This window comes from Rana temporaria, chromosome 4, assembly GCF_905171775.1.
Source record: "Rana temporaria chromosome 4, aRanTem1.1, whole genome shotgun sequence".
Classification (NCBI taxonomy): Eukaryota; Metazoa; Chordata; class Amphibia; order Anura; family Ranidae; genus Rana; species Rana temporaria.
The window spans coordinates 204007790-204025970 of record NC_053492.1 but is presented as its reverse complement, the minus strand read 5'-3'; the positions used below and the strand labels follow the sequence as shown (position 1 = coordinate 204025970).

Sequence of the window (18181 nt, the reverse complement as noted above, 5' to 3'; positions counted from 1 at the left end):
GAAGAGTCTCTCTTGTGTAGCAATTAATAACTTATGTTACTTTTTTTTTTAAATAAAACAAGACAGTTTAAAAATGGCAAACGGCAGCAACAAAAAAACATGTCGAACACAGGGACTTACGGTCACGGCCATGACCGGAAGTTCCCTGTGTTTGACACATTTTTAGCTATTTATGTTTTCATTAGCACTTTATTGTAGTTATTGCTTACAGTATCTAGCGCTGCTTCACTATACCATATTTATGTCTAGTAGACTTGGTCAGATGAAGGTGTGCATCACTGTTTTAAGCAAACCCTGCATATGTAATGGACAGATAGGTCTGCCCCATGTACATATAGAATTACAAACAGTACGTAGAAAGTTTTTTTGAAACCATAGTACATATTAATTATGTTTTGTATTGGGCTGATCTTTCACATATATGAGATGTTCATTGTTGAGGTTTACATACATGTTAAATTGTATTCTTTGCTTTAATTTAATATTTTCTTTGACAGAGATAATTTAGAATGGTTAGCAAGAGCCACAAATTGGGCAAAATTCACAGCAACAGCTAGTCTGGGAGTTATCCACAAGGTAAGCAGTCTTTAGTCATTTAGTAATGGGGGGTGTGTGTGTGTACACACAGTATCTCACAAAAGGGAGTACACCTCACACTTTTTTGTAAATATTTTATTTATAGGTTTTCATGTGACAACACTGAAGAAATGACACTTGGCGACAAAGTAGTGAGTGTACAGCTTGTATAACGGTGTAAAATTGCTGTCCCCTCAGAATAACTCAACACACAGCCATTAATGTCTAAACCGCTGGCAACAAAATGGAGTACACCCCTAAGTGAAAATTTCCAAATTTGGCCCAATTAGCCATTTTCCCTCCCCAGTGTCATGTGACTCGTTAGTGTTACACGATCTCAGGTGTGAATGGGGGAGCAGGTGTGTTAAATTTGGTGTTATTTCTCCAGCATTGCTACAGAGGTTGAAGGGGTGGGGGTCAGCCTGTCAGTGCTCAGAACATACGCCGCACACTGCATCAAATTGGTCTGCAGTGCTGTTGTCCCAGAAGGAAGCCTCTTCTAAAGATGATGCACACGAGAGCCTGCAACAGTTTGCTGAAGGACAAGCAGACTAAGGACATAGATTACCGGAATCGTGTCCGGTGGTCTGATGAGACCAAGATAAATTTATTTTGGTTCAGATGGTGTCAATCGTGTGTGGTGGCAACCAGGTGAGGAGTAGCAAGGCAAGTATGTCTTGCCTATAGTCAAGCATGGTGGTGAAAGTGTCATGTTCTGGTGCTGCATGAGTGCTGCCGGCACTGGGGAGCTACAGTTCATTGAGGGAACAATGAATGCCAACATGTACTGTGACATACTAAAGCTGAGCATGATCCCCCTCTCCCCCCCCCCCCCCCCCCCAATCCCCTCCCATCGGAGACTGGGCCACAGGGCAGTATTCCAACATAACGACCCCAAACACACCTCCAAGACGACCACTGCCTTTGCTAAAGAAGCTCAGGGTAAAGTTGATGGACTGGCCAAGCATGTCTCCAGACCTAAACCCTATTGAGCATCTGTGTGGCATCCTCAAACGGAAGGTGGAGGAGTGCAAGGTCTCTTAACAATCACCAGCTCCGTGATGTCGTCATGGAGGAGTGAAAGAGGAATCCAGTGACAACCTGTGACGCTCTGGTGAACTCCATGCCCAAGAGGTTTAAAGCAGTACTGATAGATAATGGTGGCCACACAGAATATTGGCACTTTGGGGCCAATTTGGACATTTTCTCTTAGAGGTGTACTCACTTTTGTTGCCAGCGATTTAGACATTAATGGCTGTGTGTTGCGTTATTTTGAGGGGACAGCAAATTTACACTGTCATACAAGCTGTACACTCACTACTTTACATTGTAGCAAAGTGTAGTTTCTTCAGTGTTATCACATGAAAAGATATAATAATACTTTTAAAAAATGTGAGGGGTGTACTCACTTTTGTGAGATACTGTCTGTGTATATAATTTATGTATGTGTATGGTATGTACAGTGTGTGTACTAGCTTTTACTCATTATTTTATTAGGGACATGAAAAGGAGGCACTACAGCTTATGGCTACTTATTTGCCGAAGGACACATCACCTGGTTCCGCGTACCAGGAAGGGGGAGGCTTGTATGCTTTGGGACTTATTCATGCCAACCATGGAGGTGACATAATAGACTATCTACTTAACCAATTAAAGAATGCAAGCAATGATGTAAGTATTTCTGACCTGTATTTAAATGTTGCCAAAGAATTTGACAGGCATCCTCCTGTTTTTAAAAGCATTATTGTGGTACAGAACTTTCATTTTTAAAGGTGCACTTGTCAATGTAAATCAAGCTTTTATATGCTTTGATATAGGGATGCATTTTTTTCCCCTCAAATTTTAAAGCGGTTGTAAACCGCAGCTATAAAAATAAAACGCCTGTAAGGCAATTGTATAATTGGCCCATTATGGAATACTTACCTTGGAACAAAGCCCTCCTGCGGCACCTGGTCACCGCTGAGAGGGCTGACATCTTCCCCCGGTCTTTGTTCCGGGTTTGCGCACTCTAGCTGTGTGATTGCCCAGAGCTGTGACGATCTTACTCGGTTCTGGGACAAACCTCTGGCAAGGTATGCTGGACCTTCGAATCGCATGTGCCAGTAATGTCACTGACTGCATGCAGGGTGAATATCGCACCTGGAGGTACAAATAACAAAGAATGCTTTACTACTGCTTTAAGTCTACTGTACAGCTACTCGCATCACTGCTTAAATGACTTTGTTGCTAATATTTTATTCCATATGTATTGTTAGTTCCTGAGCCTCCTAATCTACAGCTGATGTGTTCTCAGCCCATTATGGTTTCTTCAGTGGGGGGAACCTGTCAGCTCTGGTTGGAGCAGCTGTACTATCCATGTGAGGTTATTTCGGCAAGCTTCCTCGCAGAGCTGTTGTGTTCTGACAGTCGGTTGGCTTGCTGGTTTTCCAGCATGCACATGCGACAGAAGCGGGCCAGACTGACATACCCACAGGTAAATATCGGCTTTTTTTTTTTTAAACTGACAAATATCTCCTGACATTTTATTGGCCTTAGGCTGGCCATTACAGTATATACCAGTACTTGAGTATAAGCTGAGGTTTTCCAGACCCTTTTTTTTTTTTTTTTTTTTGGCTGTAAATACCCCCCTCGGCTTATACTCGAGTCGGTGTCCCGGAAATTGACAGGCTGCTGGCGTCCATTGTTTAAAAGTCGCCGTCTCCTCCTGGTCCCTTCCGTGATGGGCGTTTCTCAGCAGACACATTTCCGCCTATTACAGACGTTCTCTCATCCTCGGACTCGGTTTCCCAGCAGACACTGTGTTCAGTGTTCCGCCAATAACGGACGTCCTTTCATCCACGGACAAGCGGACGCCCGTGATTGGCGGAACACTGAACACAGTGGGGCAGATTCATCAATAGATACGCCGGCGGATCTCCTGATCCGCCGTTGTATCTGTGTGACCCGACGGTCGGATCTGTGAGATCCCACCGTCGGAGCTATGCGACTGATTCATAAGAATCAGTTCCGCATAGATCTCCCTTGGATCCGACTGGTGTAAGTGACTTACACCAGTCGAATCTTAGGCTGTAATCTCCCGCCGGCCGCTAGGTGTCGTCGCGATTTTTTACCCGTCGCATATGCAAATGAGGAAAACCGCCGATTCACGTCCGTATGCCCGCCCGTCGCTCGTTTTCTACGTCGTTTGCGTTCGGGTTTTTCCGGCGCATAGCTACCCCTGCTTCTATGAGGGGTAGCTAATGTTAAGTATGGCCGACGTTCCCGCGCCGATTTTTAAATTTTCTACGTCGTTTGCGTAGCGCGATCGGGAATACCGATGGCCGCAAACGACGTACCAGCCGCAAACAATGACGTCGTAGCGACGTCATTTGGAGCATGCGCACTGGGCTTTTTCGCCCCGGCGCATGCGCAGTTAAATCGGCGCGGGAATGCGCCTGATTTAAATTGTACACTCCCCCTAGCCGCGGAATTTGCATTCCGCCGGGGGGAGTTAGGATCCGACGGTGCAGTTTGCGAGGTAAGTGCTTTATGAATCATGCACTTGCCTCGCTAAATTGCACCGGCGGATCGTAAACCAGGTAGATCCAGCGGATCTAAAGATCCGCAGATCTATATGAATCTGCCCCAGTGTCTGCTGGGAAACCGAGTCTGAGGATGAGAGAACGTCTGTGATAGGTTTATTGTGTCTGCTGAGAAACTCCTATCACAGAAGAGACCAGGAGGAGACCGCGACTTTTAAACAATGAATGGATGCCCGCAGCCTGTCAATTTCAGGTACACTGACTCGGGCACAGTGAGGTTGGGCATAGTGAGGTTTCCGCTAACAGTATCTGTTCGTCAAAAGCTACATCTATAAATAAGAAATAAATAAAAAAAAGTAAAGACAGCCGTGTCTGGGTCTATACATAACTGCCAATTTTACACATTTAAATGCATATAAATGTGTGGTTATGCATACACAAGTAAAGATATAAAAAGAAAAATACTCCTATTGCAGAAGTCAAACAGCACCCACACAATGCCACAGCTTCTGGAGAGTTTATCTAGGTGCCTCCTGTAGCTCAAAGTCTCAATAAACCTCAAAGGAGCAGCAACAGACATGCAGGGAAAATCACAGGGTCATCCTATTGTAATATCACAAACCACAATTTATTGATTACATAAAAGGCACTCGTACATACAGGCATGTTTTACAAACCCTGCTCCATCAAGCGGATGTTATGCGAGTGCTAGCTCTACTCTATGCGTTTCGTCATAATGGATGTCCTCTTGAGGCCAGTGACCTATCTTTCATTTATATCAATACATGAGTTTGTGATATTACTCTATGGTTGTGTGTGTTTTCCTGTATGTCAGTTGCTGCTCCTATGAGGTTTGTTGAGACTTCGGGCTACAGGAGGCACCTAAATACTCTCCAGAGGCAAAATCTTTTTGTCTGGTAAACAGTTTTTGTGACCCCCCTCTTCTGGTGGAACACTGAAGTGGGTGCTAAAGAGCAACAAGAATAACACCTATTGGTCAAACGTTAAATGTCCATCGGAGGAATCCTATATTTTTCTAGACAGGAAGCAAAGATATATTTTCCCAACATCAAAACAAGTGGAGATTTTAACCCTTTCATATTCTATCCAAAGCAAAAAAAAGAGGGGGGTTGCCTATACATAAAAGTACATCAGCCTATGCTTGGTTCTGTATGTGTTTTTAAGGGTGACATTGGCTGTAGCTTATGGGGTGAATGGGTACACACAGACTCCTGAAGTCCCGGAGAGCAATATGCAGTTTACATGTGGTGCAACATGCAGGGATCCAAACTTTTAACTAATACAAAGTCAAAACTAAATGTGTACCATCTCCATCCATTGTATTGGTGATGCCTCCAGCTTTGTGAAAATTGCAAGTCAGTGTGTATACTGCTAATTGGTAGTTTAACTCTCATCTTGGTTGCAAATGCATTTTAATTTGTCTCTAAATGTGAAGCAGAAGACTGAGATCATCTTATAGAAGTACAGTACATATTGGTAAAGATGAAAAATATGATGGATTTTTTTTTTCTTTCCATGTGGGATCTTTTTTTGTTTAGTTCTGTAATACTTGTATCTGGTATATGTTGCTGTCAAACCTGTATTTTCTCTTTAAAAAAAAAAAAAAAAAATTGTTAAAGGTTGCTAATCACCCTCTACAAACTTTTTCTTGCAGATTGTCCGGCACGGTGGCTGTCTAGGGTTGGGCTTGGCAGCAATGGGCACTGCACGCCAAGATGTCTATGATCTTCTCAAAACAAACTTGTACCAGGATGATGCAGTGACAGGTTTGTTTACACAGCTTGTCTTGTTTTTTTTTTTTTTCTTTTTTCTGTTTTATATGTGGTACTATTTCACCGTTTTGTGCAGTTATCTTGCATAGTACTTGCTGTTTGCTAAATTTTGTGAAAAAAATAAAAAAACATTTATAGTAAGAATGTGTGAAGTAACTTTGCCTTTGTTTGGCTACTAGGGGAGGCTGCGGGCCTGGCACTTGGCTTGGTGATGCTTGGGTCTAAGAATGCCCAGGCCATTGAAGACATGGTTGGATATGCTCAGGAGACACAACATGAAAAAATCCTACGAGGGCTTGCTGTAGGCATTGCCCTGGTTATGTATGGCCGTATGGAGGAGGCTGATGCTCTGATTGAGAGTCTTTGCAGGGACAAGGTAAGAAATATTAAAGCACATAATCAGTTTATCCAACGGGAATTGTTTTGTTTGTCTTTAAAATAGTAGTAAACCATTGTTTATTAAAATGCCTTTCTTTAACAATTTAATTTGTTATCCTCAATAGTTGCAATTTTTTTTTTTTTTTTAAGTAACTAAAAATGTAAAATATTGCTTAATGTACTATTGCTTAAAAAACAAAAAACAAAACGCTTTCCTGGACTTGTTTTTCCTGCAACATCCTTCTCGAACATTTGGCTTGTGCTCATTCCTGTAGAATGTATAGGGCATGTCTGTTTTACCTCCCTGCAGCAGACATCTCTGGTTTTAGCAGTCGCACTATGAAGCAATTGCTGGCAGCTTCCATTTAAGTGTGAGCTGAGGAAAGCAAAATAAATAGTAAAGTTCAATCCAAATGCAAAAACACAAGATTTGAAATTTATTGTGCCAAACCTTTCACAAAATGCTGTCCATTGTAGAGTTGCATGCCGTGCAACCTGTATAGCAGAGCTAAGATTCACAGATGCGTGTGTCTGGTTCACAAATTAAATTTGTTTCTTTTATCTTCTGTTTTTCTTCCTAGGACCCAATCTTGCGTCGCTCTGGCATGTACACAGTAGCTATGGCATATTGTGGATCAGGAAATAATAAAGCTATTCGTCGCTTGCTCCATGTTGCTGTAAGTGTGTTCCATAGAATATCCTATTACATGTATGCAGACTAGCCTATTTCTTTAATTTTAAAGGTGGGGTTAGCTATGTGAATCAGATTTAATCAATTTGTTTACAATATAAAAGAGAAGTATGTATTTCCCAACCCCCCCCCCCCCCCCCACAGTATCGTACATGACTAGGTGGATGCAGCATTGGTGCATCTTTCCCCCACCGGCTCGAAGACTGAGAACGGAGCGATCAAACCCCCTCCAATCGCTCAGTTCTCAGGGCTCCCTGAGCAGACTGTTGGTGACTGTCAGTGCACTGTCTGCTGAAAACTGTTCTCAGCAGTGCAGAATGGACTGCACTCCTGTGATCCACAGGAGAAGTACGTCTCTCTAAATGTAGGGTTGCTGGTGTGCCAATCCCAATGTTCACAATTTTTTTTATTTTTAATGTCACTTAAGGTGTTTTATTTAGTTCTCTTTAGTAGCGCGGCTTTGCAGTGCGAGTGTTTGCGTTGCAAATTGCTGTGCTAAAAAAAAGTAGTGCATGCACATTGATGTCAACTGACTCCAGTTAAAAAGAAGGCCTAATTTCCTTGTTTTTAAGTTGCAATTGTGCTGGGCAAGACTGCTCACCACAGCCCAACATAAATGGTGTAAACAGGCTGTCCGAATAATGCCTGCACTCTGGACTACAGCAAAATCAAAATGACGTGTTTGCTGTAGATCATTAAAGTGATACTAAAGTTTGTGTGTGTGTGTGTGTGTGTGTGTGTGTGTGTGTGTGTGTGTGTGTGTGTGTGTGTGTGTGTGTGTGTGTGTGTGTGTGTGTGTGTGTTTTTTTTTCCATTTAAAAATAACAGACCTGTTTTACCTACCTGCTCTTTGCAGTGGTTTTGCAGAGAGCAGCCCAGATCCTCTTCTCGGGTCCCTCGTCTGTGCTTTTGGCTCCTCGCTCTTGCCGAGTGCCCCTACAGCAAGCAGTTTGCTATGGGCACACCTGAGCCAAGCTGCTGTTCTGTGTGTCCATTTAGACACTGAGCTGTGGCTCACCCCTGCCTAGTTTTCTGATCATTGGATCGCTCACTGTGACCACAGTGGGAGCTAATGTCGCCCTGCTGCTGTTTCAGCCAATGACGAAGGAAAGTCCTGGACTGCTGAGACTCTCGTGAAACATTGCTAAGGGGGGCTGCTGTGCACAGAAGTTTTTTTTTTATCTTGATGCATAGAATGCATTAAGAAAAAAACCTTCTGAAACACTTTAAGGGTTACCGCTGACATGAAACATGATAACACTTGCTTTGTGGAAAAAAGCCTTTCAGCGAGAAACATTTTATATGTAACCCCATTCATTAAACCAGAAACGTTGCTGCAGCCCAGAGTGCATTGATTCATTCCCTTTTCCGACTGGTTTCCTGGAGTGCATCAAGCCAGGCGAGCACCCATGGGTTTTGCAGTGAAGCCTGTGATGAGTAACTGACTATAAGCGGTATGCATATCTTCCTATAAACACTTTTTGTTGAGTATCGTCCATGGGCACCTTTTTCTTTCCTCTGAAGCCCTTGGCAGCTTTCATTGTATATGTTGAAGAAAATTAAGACAAAGTACTTGTTTGGAAACCAGTTCAGTTCGATTACATTTGCCTCTACTTCCTAACTGAAGGTATTTTCCAGTTTGCTATTAAGTAGAAAACTTTAATACAGCAGTCTTTTATCAGACAGTCATTGTTCCAATACTATTTATTCTCTACTCATTGGATCATTCTTATTTACTGGATATTAAATTTAAAGGGGGGGGGGGGGGAGTCCTGGTTTTACAGTTACAGTAGAATTATTGGATGTATGCTGGTAATACTAAGAGTAAAGCCTGGTACACACGATCGGAGTTTCTGCGTAGAACTTTTGTCCGAAGGGCATTGGCCATGAATTTGTCTTGCATACAAACGGCAAAGAACGCAAAGCTACATGGCTTTTCAGCTCTTTAGAGCCGCCCTTTGGGCAACTTCTGCTAATGTTGAGTTATGGTGAGCATTGCTTCCGCGCATGCGTGTTTGTCCTTTGGGGTTTTGTCCAAAGGAAAATCCGACAACACACAATTGTTGGCGGAAAATTTGAAAGCACGCTATCCAACATTTGTCCACGGAAAATTTGTATGTCTGATGGAGCATACAAACAGGATTTTCACAGCTTGTGACAACAGCCTGTCATCACACAATTCCCATCGGAAAATCCGATTGTGAGTACGAGGCTTAATTACTGTTTTTATATGTCATATCTACTCTGAATTACCATCTGTTTTTAAAATTGCACATTCTGCTTTTAGGTAAATGAACAATGCAATTTTTAATTCTGATCACCATGTTTGACTTGGCCATAGCTGCTGAGATTTTTTTGTATGGCTGAGCTCCTTCCTGAATTTCATTTAGAGTGAAGAGAATTTGAACACTGTGTGAAATGGATGAATGTGTGCTATGTGCATATGAAAATATTAAGCTGTGTATGTGTGGAAGGCCTTCTTGAGGACCCTCTGTACTGTTAAATGCAGTGAAGAAGTTTCGGATGTTGAAACATTCCAGAGATTGTCAGCTTAAGTGTTCTAGGTAGATTTGAGGATGTGATTAATGTCAGTTTATATAGTATGGTAAAACAACACATTTCTTTTATTTAATTTTTGGTTTTCTTTTAATTCCAGGTCAGTGATGTAAATGATGATGTAAGGAGGGCAGCTGTGGAGTCTCTTGGCTTCATTCTGTTCAGGTCAGTCATTTCTTCATCCGACCGTATACTGTTGGTCACCTCTTTGCCCGACTGACAGAATAATGTTGTATTGCAGATTCTTAAGTGTAACATTTTGTATATGTAGTGTTTAAAAATAACAGGTGTTCTGTTTAAAAAAAAACAAGAACTTATGTATACTGACAACAAAGGGTTTTGTTGCCCATAGTGACCATTTGCATTTCTCTTTTGGGAGACATGATGCATAGAATCGAATTGGTCATTAGAGAGAAATTTATTTTAGTCCTGTTTTTTTTTTTTTTTTTTTTTTCACATGTTTTTATAAATGGTCTAGTGTTTTTTGACGGAGGAGTTGGTATGAAAGTACCTTTTTATCCTACAGATTTCAGTACTGTTGTAATGGCAAAGCATGGCAAATGTTTTCATTCAGATATTGTTTTATGAGAGAATCGATCCTTAAAGGATCACTAAAGGAATTTTTTTTTAGCTAAATAGCTTCCTTTACCTTACTGCAGTACTGGTTTCATGTCCTCATTGTTCGTTTTTGCTTTGAAGTAGCTGTAATTCTGCTGTGATCTCCACACTTCCTGCTTGTCTGGCTCCTTATAACCACAGTACTGGGAGCTTTTCACGGTGGTCTAAGCTGTCATTACTGTGTGTCTAAAACTCCTCAGAACCAATCGGATTCATTTTAAAAACAAAACACTGCCCTGGATTTGTTTGTTTTTGTTCTGTGGGTCTCTTTACTTCACAGAAACATGAAACCAGTTTAAAACCGAAAGTGAAACTAGAGGCACATTATATGATTGAATTTAATCTATTTTTAATCATTTTTAAAAGTAATCAGTTGACTGTTTATAGGGTATAGAGACATAAAAGTTATTTCAGCAAAAAAAATGTTTTCCTTTAGTGACCCTTTAATCTAACTGAAAATGTCAGAATTCTGTTTTGGGAATTGGGATTCTGCCACATTGGGGCCCCCTCATTTCTTTCTCTTTCGTGCTCCTGTGGCCTGCTCAGGGATGGCATTATCAGTTCCCTGCAAGCTCCTCTGCCTAGTCCCCAGCACCCTCAGCCTAATACTTGTTCTCCCTTGTAGAAGATGGCTAACCGCAGCAGTGGCCGGTACACCACAGCAGCCAATCCTCTGGCTCCTGAACTGGAGCTACAGTTATTGCTGATGGATTTGCTGTCTGATCCAATTGCAGTACCATCCTAAAAGCCTTTTTAGAGGCTGATGTTGGAACCAGCCCCTTGGTACTTGAGAAATTGATATGAGAGATTACCAGCCACGTTGTTTGGAATGTTTCCTCTGGTCACTTTGGACCCCCAGCAGTCTGCATGTGTTGGCAAACCTCAGAACAGATGCTAATACATGTCCTCATCTGGAGCCTTCTGACCGCCTGTTCTGACTTCACTACCCTGTCCTGCATGGGAGTGGATGAACCAGACTTGACATCCAACCATGCCACATTATCGGTGCTCTTGGCACCCTTCTTCCCCCTCCCCAACCTTCCTTCCTTCTGGGGGGGACTTTTCCAGTTTATCTTTCAAATACCACTGCATTTGAAAACACTGCTGTTACTTTAGGTATCTGAGACTACCTATGATCATAGAATCGTCCTTGTTCTGCTTCAGAAAATGCAATAAATTAAACCAATGATACTCTCCTGTTGCATCGAACTGGGAATGATATAAAAACTATGTTTTATCAATGTTTGTACATCTTACACATAGCAAAACAAAATGAAAAACCCTATACATTGTGTGGGAGTAGTATGAAACTTTATTTTTTTTATTTATTTTGCAGTGAGCAAAAGGTGAGTGTATTTTAATCTGTAGATACTTTTTTAGTGTGGAGTTCATGCAGTTATTCTGTTTGGTGTGGAGTTGTAAGCAGCAGCTATGCTGTGAATGCTTGGAGAGTGCGTACCGCCTGGAACAAGCTCCGTATTGACTGAACTTGCTGACGGGAAGCTAGTGTTTATACAGCCGGTGACAGCTCTCCTGGGATGAGATACAGGCAGAGCTTGGAATCATATACAGCCAGTCTTGTTAATGGTGCATTTAGGCAACATGTAACCCTTTAACTGGCAGTTATGGGTTGTGAATGGATTTTTTTTTTTTTATATTGTAAGCTGGTTAGGCTCAACTTGTAGTGTTAGTGGTAAACTATACACAAGACAGGGATGGAAAGAATCAGAGCAGATTAAGCGGGTTTGCCCTGCACTTTTATTTACCAAGGCAGCAAATAACCACAATTTAATGCAGGAAGCTTCCGATAGCAAAGCCCATAGCATGAAACAAAACATCTGTTTGCCTAAATTACTGATTAACAGTGTTCGGTCAGCCTTTTTCATACAGCATCAGGCACTCGGAGTAGAGGCAGTGAGAGAACCTGTTGCTGAGTGAAAAGGCTGACTGCTGTCAGAAACCAAAAAGGTAACGGAGCATTGTGTTGAGCGTGCAGTGTACTTTCCTTGTATATTTCTTCATAAGTGGATGCTTTGTACCTACTGGACCTATATTACTATCCCAGTATATGTAAAATACCCAAGCTGTGTGTGTAAAATATGTTTGTGTGTATCGTGAACCTCAGAGTGAGGGCAATAATTCCCTATCACCAGACCTCCTGTGTATCTCTAACCTGGTAACCTGTAAAAGTTTGGCCTATGGAGGGTTTTAAGCACCGTAGTTTCTAGGGATTGACCAAATTTGTTTTTTCAGTGATGTTACGATACTGATATTTCGCCCACCCCTCCTGCCGATAGCCAAATTTTTTTGCCGATATTTTGTACATTTAAAAATTTACACTGTCATTTTTATTTTTAGTCACGGTTATTGCTGTAACAAGAAATGTAAACATCCCCTGTGACAGTAATAGGTAGAGACAGGTATTCTTTATGGAGGTCTGCAAGACCCCTCCTCTGCACTTCAAAGTATTCAAAATGTCAAGATCTGGGTTTTTGAATACTTTTTTTTTTTTTTTTTTTTTTTTAAACTGTCGCCTTTTTAAGATGTCAATAATCCAGGAAGTGATGTCATGACATTGCTTCCGGATTACTAGATCTGAGACTCACGGCCAGCCATTGGACGTGCTGCCTGGTTGCTCGGGCCTCCCAGTTGGATGGGAGAGCCTGGGCGAGCAGTGGGAGGGGTAAAACGTCCTCTCCCACTGCTTGTAAAAACAGCCGAGTGGCTGCTGAGCCGCATTGGTTGCAACAATAAAGCCAACCGTCTGCTCTAAGGAATGGTACTGGGGTGATGCATGGCTCACCCCGGCAAAACCCCCTGAAGCAATACCATTTTTTTAAACCGACACTTCTAAAAAAGTGAATATCGGCCAAACCAGACATGTACCTATGTATCTATTCAATGTAACACATTTATATATATACACATATATATATATATATATATATATATATATATATAGTGTGTATGTAATGTGTTTTTGTGTGGAATAAATTTCATTACAGTATATTCCCTAAAAATTGCATTTGTAAAAACGTTGCCCAGATACCATGTAACATTAAATTACAACACCCATCATTTTTAATCTATAGGGCCTCTGCTAAAAAAAAAAAAAATGTATATAATGTTTGGGGGTTAAATAAAATTTACATGTTGGAGCGAAGTGTCAGAATTGGCCCAGATGGCAAGTGGTTAAAGCAGAACTAACTTTTTTGAAAACACTCTGAAATTGCAGGTTAAAGATTAATTTAAATTAAAAAAAATGTTCTTTAGCAAGGAACATACATATCACAATATGCTACCAAAATTAGTTTGTGCTTTAAATTGCCTTGAGCATTACTCCTGTTTTTTGCTTGCTGGAGGCTGCCATTTTGCTGATACCCACATCCCCTGAATAGCAGTAAATCATAAAGTGGAACTAAACCTGCCGATTTTTACAGTTTAAAAAAAAGTTACATTCCTGGAATTTTGGGATTGCTAATTGTCACATTTGCTTGTGTCCTTAATCAAACCATCAAGTAGCTGGTGTCATAACTGATCACATGTGCTGCACCATGGCAGTTGCAGATCAAGCAGAAGCATCTTCTTTGGCTGTAAGCCTCGGTTCACACTGCCGTGACTTGGGATCCGACTTGTATGACCCCAAGTCTCGTGACGTGAAATCCAATTTTAGTCAATGGCAGCTATCTTGCATCACACTACTGAAGTTGCTCCGACGTTAGAAAAGTTTTCTGTACTATTTCAAGGTGACTTCTATCCACTTGTGCCCATAAACCTCCAAGTCGGATCCTCACCTTAATTGATGAGGTTACATAGGCATTCCCTGAAGTTGCTTCAAAGTCGCCTGGCTTTCAGGTCATGGTGGTGTGAACCGAGCCTAAAGGCTATGAGGGTTTAATGCCACTTTTAATGAAGTACAGCCAAAGCTCATTTGGCTGTACTTTTTCCTATGGATCACAGGAGTGCAGTTCGTTTTGCACTCTTGTGACTTGTTTTCAGCAGAGAGTGGGCTGAATTCGGTTCTCTGCTGATGTCACAGAAGTCGGTCCAGGCACCGCATCATCACAACCACGGAGTCGGGATCCGCCAGACCCCTTGACCGACGCTTGGTGCAGCCTCTCAGCGAGACACTGAGAGGCTAAATTTACCGTCCCCTCCTCCCCACAGACCCGGCGCTCCAGTGGGTGAGGAGGGGCAGAGAGCTGTGACAGCCGGTGTTTGGTTGCTTGGTTCTCAGTGTAGAGAGAGGCAGATGCATCAGACTGATGCTGCATCCACCTAGTTAGGCAAGTATGAATAAAAAAAAAAAAAAATCTTTTTAGGCTGTCAGCAGATCAGCCTCTACAAATTCGTCCGTGCCTAAAAATGGAGAGCAACTGAGCATGTGCAGAGCTGGATGAAATATTGAAACGGTGTACTATTGGATTTTAAACAGTATAGACCAGTGATGGCGAACCTTGGCACCCCAGATGTTTTGGAACTACATTTCCCACGATGCTCCACTACACTGCTGAGAACATGAGCATCATGGGAAATGTTGTTCCAAAACATCTGGGGTGCCATGGGCCAGGGTTCGCCATCACTGGTATAGACACTTATTTTTAATTGGTTGCAAATAGGGCTAGCCTGATGTGATGTAGCCGGAGTTTATTTTCTGACTAAAGTTCCACTTTAAGATTAGCCTTTGCTTGTGCAACTATGTATTTTGTGGCCTTTCCAGAAGGTCTCCAAACTACTGTGCAGGCACATTGCTGGACCCGGTATTCTTTGTGACCCCTTGGCTTCAGCTATGCCTGTTGACCAGACTGGGGGTCATAGCCTTTTTCAACACTTCCCTATCTGTATGTCATTGTGCTCTTATATTTGCATAAGGGACGGAGACCATATCTACAAAATGATGCAGCTCCTCCCAATCCTTCCCTATGTTCTGTTTTTTTATTTATTTATTTATTTTTTCCTTCTTTTTTTACAGCTGCTATTTATATTAATGTGGAACTACACTGTATCTGACCACCACAAACATTAATTTGTGTTATTCAAAGCTAACGCCACCATCCCTCCATGTCTCCATGCTTTATTTTGCTGAGAAATCACTTTAAAAACACGTCCCTAGCATTTCTGGCTGTGGCCATCTTGGGGTAAGGGCAGATTCATGTAGCATTTACTTCCTTGAGTCCATCTGCCCTTAGCTCAGGCATACAGGCAAGATGCTCAGCAAACCCTTCCTTCTCTCCTGACTCTTGGGAGAAGACTCTTGGGATGCCATGGAAACCAGGAAGTAACTAGAAATGTAAAAAAAAAAAAAAATGGTTAAAACAAGTAAATGGGGGGGAAAAAAAACTATCATATTGGTTTTACTAATGCTAGCAGCATAAGGATTCCATATAATCAATGTTGATTGAGAGAGTGAAGTTCCACTTTTTAGCAAGTGGCTGATATATATATATATATATATATATATATAAGTGCTGTCAAGCGATTAAAATTTCTAATCGCATTAATGTCATAGTTAACTCACGATTAATCGCGCGATTAAGGAGGTTCACCCTTTAAAACATTTTTTTTTGTCAGCACGTACCTCTTAATCCCGCGTCACAGGTTGCCGACAGAACCCGAACGTCGGTGCGCATGCGCCGTATAGAGCCGCACCGACGTTCGGGTTTTTCCGGCAACCTGTGACGCGCCGTTCGGAAGCCTGTCAATCACAGACAGTGCTTGGGAACGCCCACTCCCGCGGGATCGCCGTCAGGTGAAAATCAGGATTAAGAGGTACGTGCTGACAAAAAAAAAAAATGTTTTAAAGGGTAAACCTCCTTAATCACGCGATAAAAAAATTGACGGCGTTAAAATGGGTTTGTGTTAACGCCGTTAATAACGCGTTTAACTGACAGCACTAATATATACCGTATTTTTCGCCGTATAAGACGCACCTGACCATAAGACGCACCTAGGTTTTAGAGGAGAAAAACAAGAAAAAAAAATATTCTGAACCAAATGGTGTACTAAAATATTTTATATTATACTACTACTATAGGTGGGTGGTGGACACACAGCAATACCACCTCACCTATCAAATCAGCTCAGCTACACTATACCTGGGTGATGTTGGTGGACACAGCAACCTCCCCCCTTCCCAGATCAGCTCAGGGTGGCAGGACAGACACAAACACAGCTTAAGCCTCTATCACATTAGCTCAGGTGATGAGCAATGGATACCAAGCCAGCTCACACCTCCCACCCCCTTATCAACAGCTCACCTCAGGCAGTGGAAGACACTGCCATTATAATCCCCTCTGGCTGGCTGGCTGGCTGGCTGGCTGGCTGGCTCTCAGATGTACCCAGGAAGCAGCTAGGAATTCGTTGTGGTGACATATTCAGAGCACAGCAGCTGCGGGGGAAGGAGCAGGAAGTCAGACAGGACTAGACCATGGCCCTGAAAGGGAGGGGGGGTTCGGCTGAAAAAAAAAAAACAGCAAAGGCTCTCACTGCCTTCAGGATGGTGTCACCTCTGGCGGGTGACACCCGATCTAGGTGCGGAGCGCACCCCCATTGCACTGCTACTGACATCCCCCATGTTTTGACACCCGGGTGTAAAACGTCTTCCCCCACTCCCTCTTGGTATGCCCCTGCTAGGAATGCATCACATGTCCTGTCTTCTCTCCTATGAGAGAGGGATTCTGACACGGCGGCGACGGAGGGGGGTGCAGTGACTGTCAGCATTCACAATATAAGACGCAGGGATATTTCACTCCGTTTTTTGGAGTAGAAAAACTGCGTCTAATACGGCGAAAAATACGGTATATATATATATATATATATATATATATATATATATATATATATATATATATATATATATATATATATATATATATATATATATATATATATATATATATATATATATATATATATATATATATATATATATATATATATATAATTTTTTTACATTTTAGAATGGGTTACCTCCAAGATTGTGCAAAATTTTGTAGGGGTGCCTTGATTGAGGAAACACTGAGCTAGAGTACCTTTCTTTCTATACATAGGAGTCTCGTAAATTGTATTAGGAACCAAATATAGCTAGCTACAGGGACAATGCTAGTCAGAACAGATCTTCAGAGGAAAACGAATGACTACGCACAGAGAAATCCTGTATATACACAACCATCTTGCATTACAAAGCTTAGTGTTTATGTCTGCTTTATGCACCAGTTATTTCTGTGTAAAAAGAAATCTGTGTAAATCAAAGCTGCCATGTAAGAAATGCAGCGGTTGCTATTGCTGGTGAAATTGCAAGTTGCCTGTCATCTAAACCCAGTGAGGTGAACACTTTGAGAGAATTAGGTGTCTGAGAGTGGTTCTATCTCAACTGGTAGGTTGCTATGGGAAACACCATCACATAACTTAAAACAATTAAAGGGGTTGTAAAGGTTCTTTTTTTATTTTCTAAATGGGTTCCTTTAAAGCTAGTGCATTGTTGGTTCACTTACCTTTTCCTTCGATTTCCCTTCTAAATGTTTTTTTTTTCTTTGTCTGAATTTCTCACTTCCTGTTCTTCCTCAGTAAGCTTGCCCCCATCATCTGAGCCGTTCTGACTGGGGGTTAGTCGGCGTGCTTGCCCCTTGCTTTGGGACTACATCCCTGCGGGGAGATGCTGTGTTCACAGCGTCTTCCCGCAGGGATGTACTCCCATGGGAGGGGGCGAGAACACTGACTAACCCCCAGCCAGAACGTCTCGAATGATGGGGGAAAGCTTACTGAGGAGGAACAGGAAGTGAGAAATTCAGACAAAGGGGGAAAAAAAATTAAATCGAAGGAAAAAGGTAAGTGAACCAACAATGCCCTAGCTTAAAGGAACCGGTTTTGAAAATAAAAAAATTAACCTTTACAACCCCTTTAAAGCTTGGTCTTAACCCCAAAAATATATACAGATCCTGGTCCTTTAAATCAGATTACACAGTGCTTGTGCTGTGTAATCTGCCCCCTTTAAACTGTAAAAAAAAAAAAACCTCCCTGAATCTGACACTTCCTGTAGCCCATCTCTA

At 41.9% G+C, this 18181-nt stretch overlaps 1 protein-coding gene across 1 annotated transcript in view; it reads left to right on the top strand.

Moving 5' to 3' along the window:
• Positions 1-18181, top strand: part of PSMD1 (proteasome 26S subunit, non-ATPase 1) — a 102546-nt gene that overhangs the window by 24330 nt on the left and 60035 nt on the right. The window contains exons 11-16 of the mRNA XM_040349713.1: positions 498-576; positions 2074-2247; positions 5773-5884; positions 6070-6266; positions 6850-6945; positions 9616-9680. Of these exons, the coding sequence (XP_040205647.1) occupies positions 498-576; positions 2074-2247; positions 5773-5884; positions 6070-6266; positions 6850-6945; positions 9616-9680 (723 nt within the window). The remainder of the gene's footprint in view (positions 1-497; positions 577-2073; positions 2248-5772; positions 5885-6069; positions 6267-6849; positions 6946-9615; positions 9681-18181) is intronic.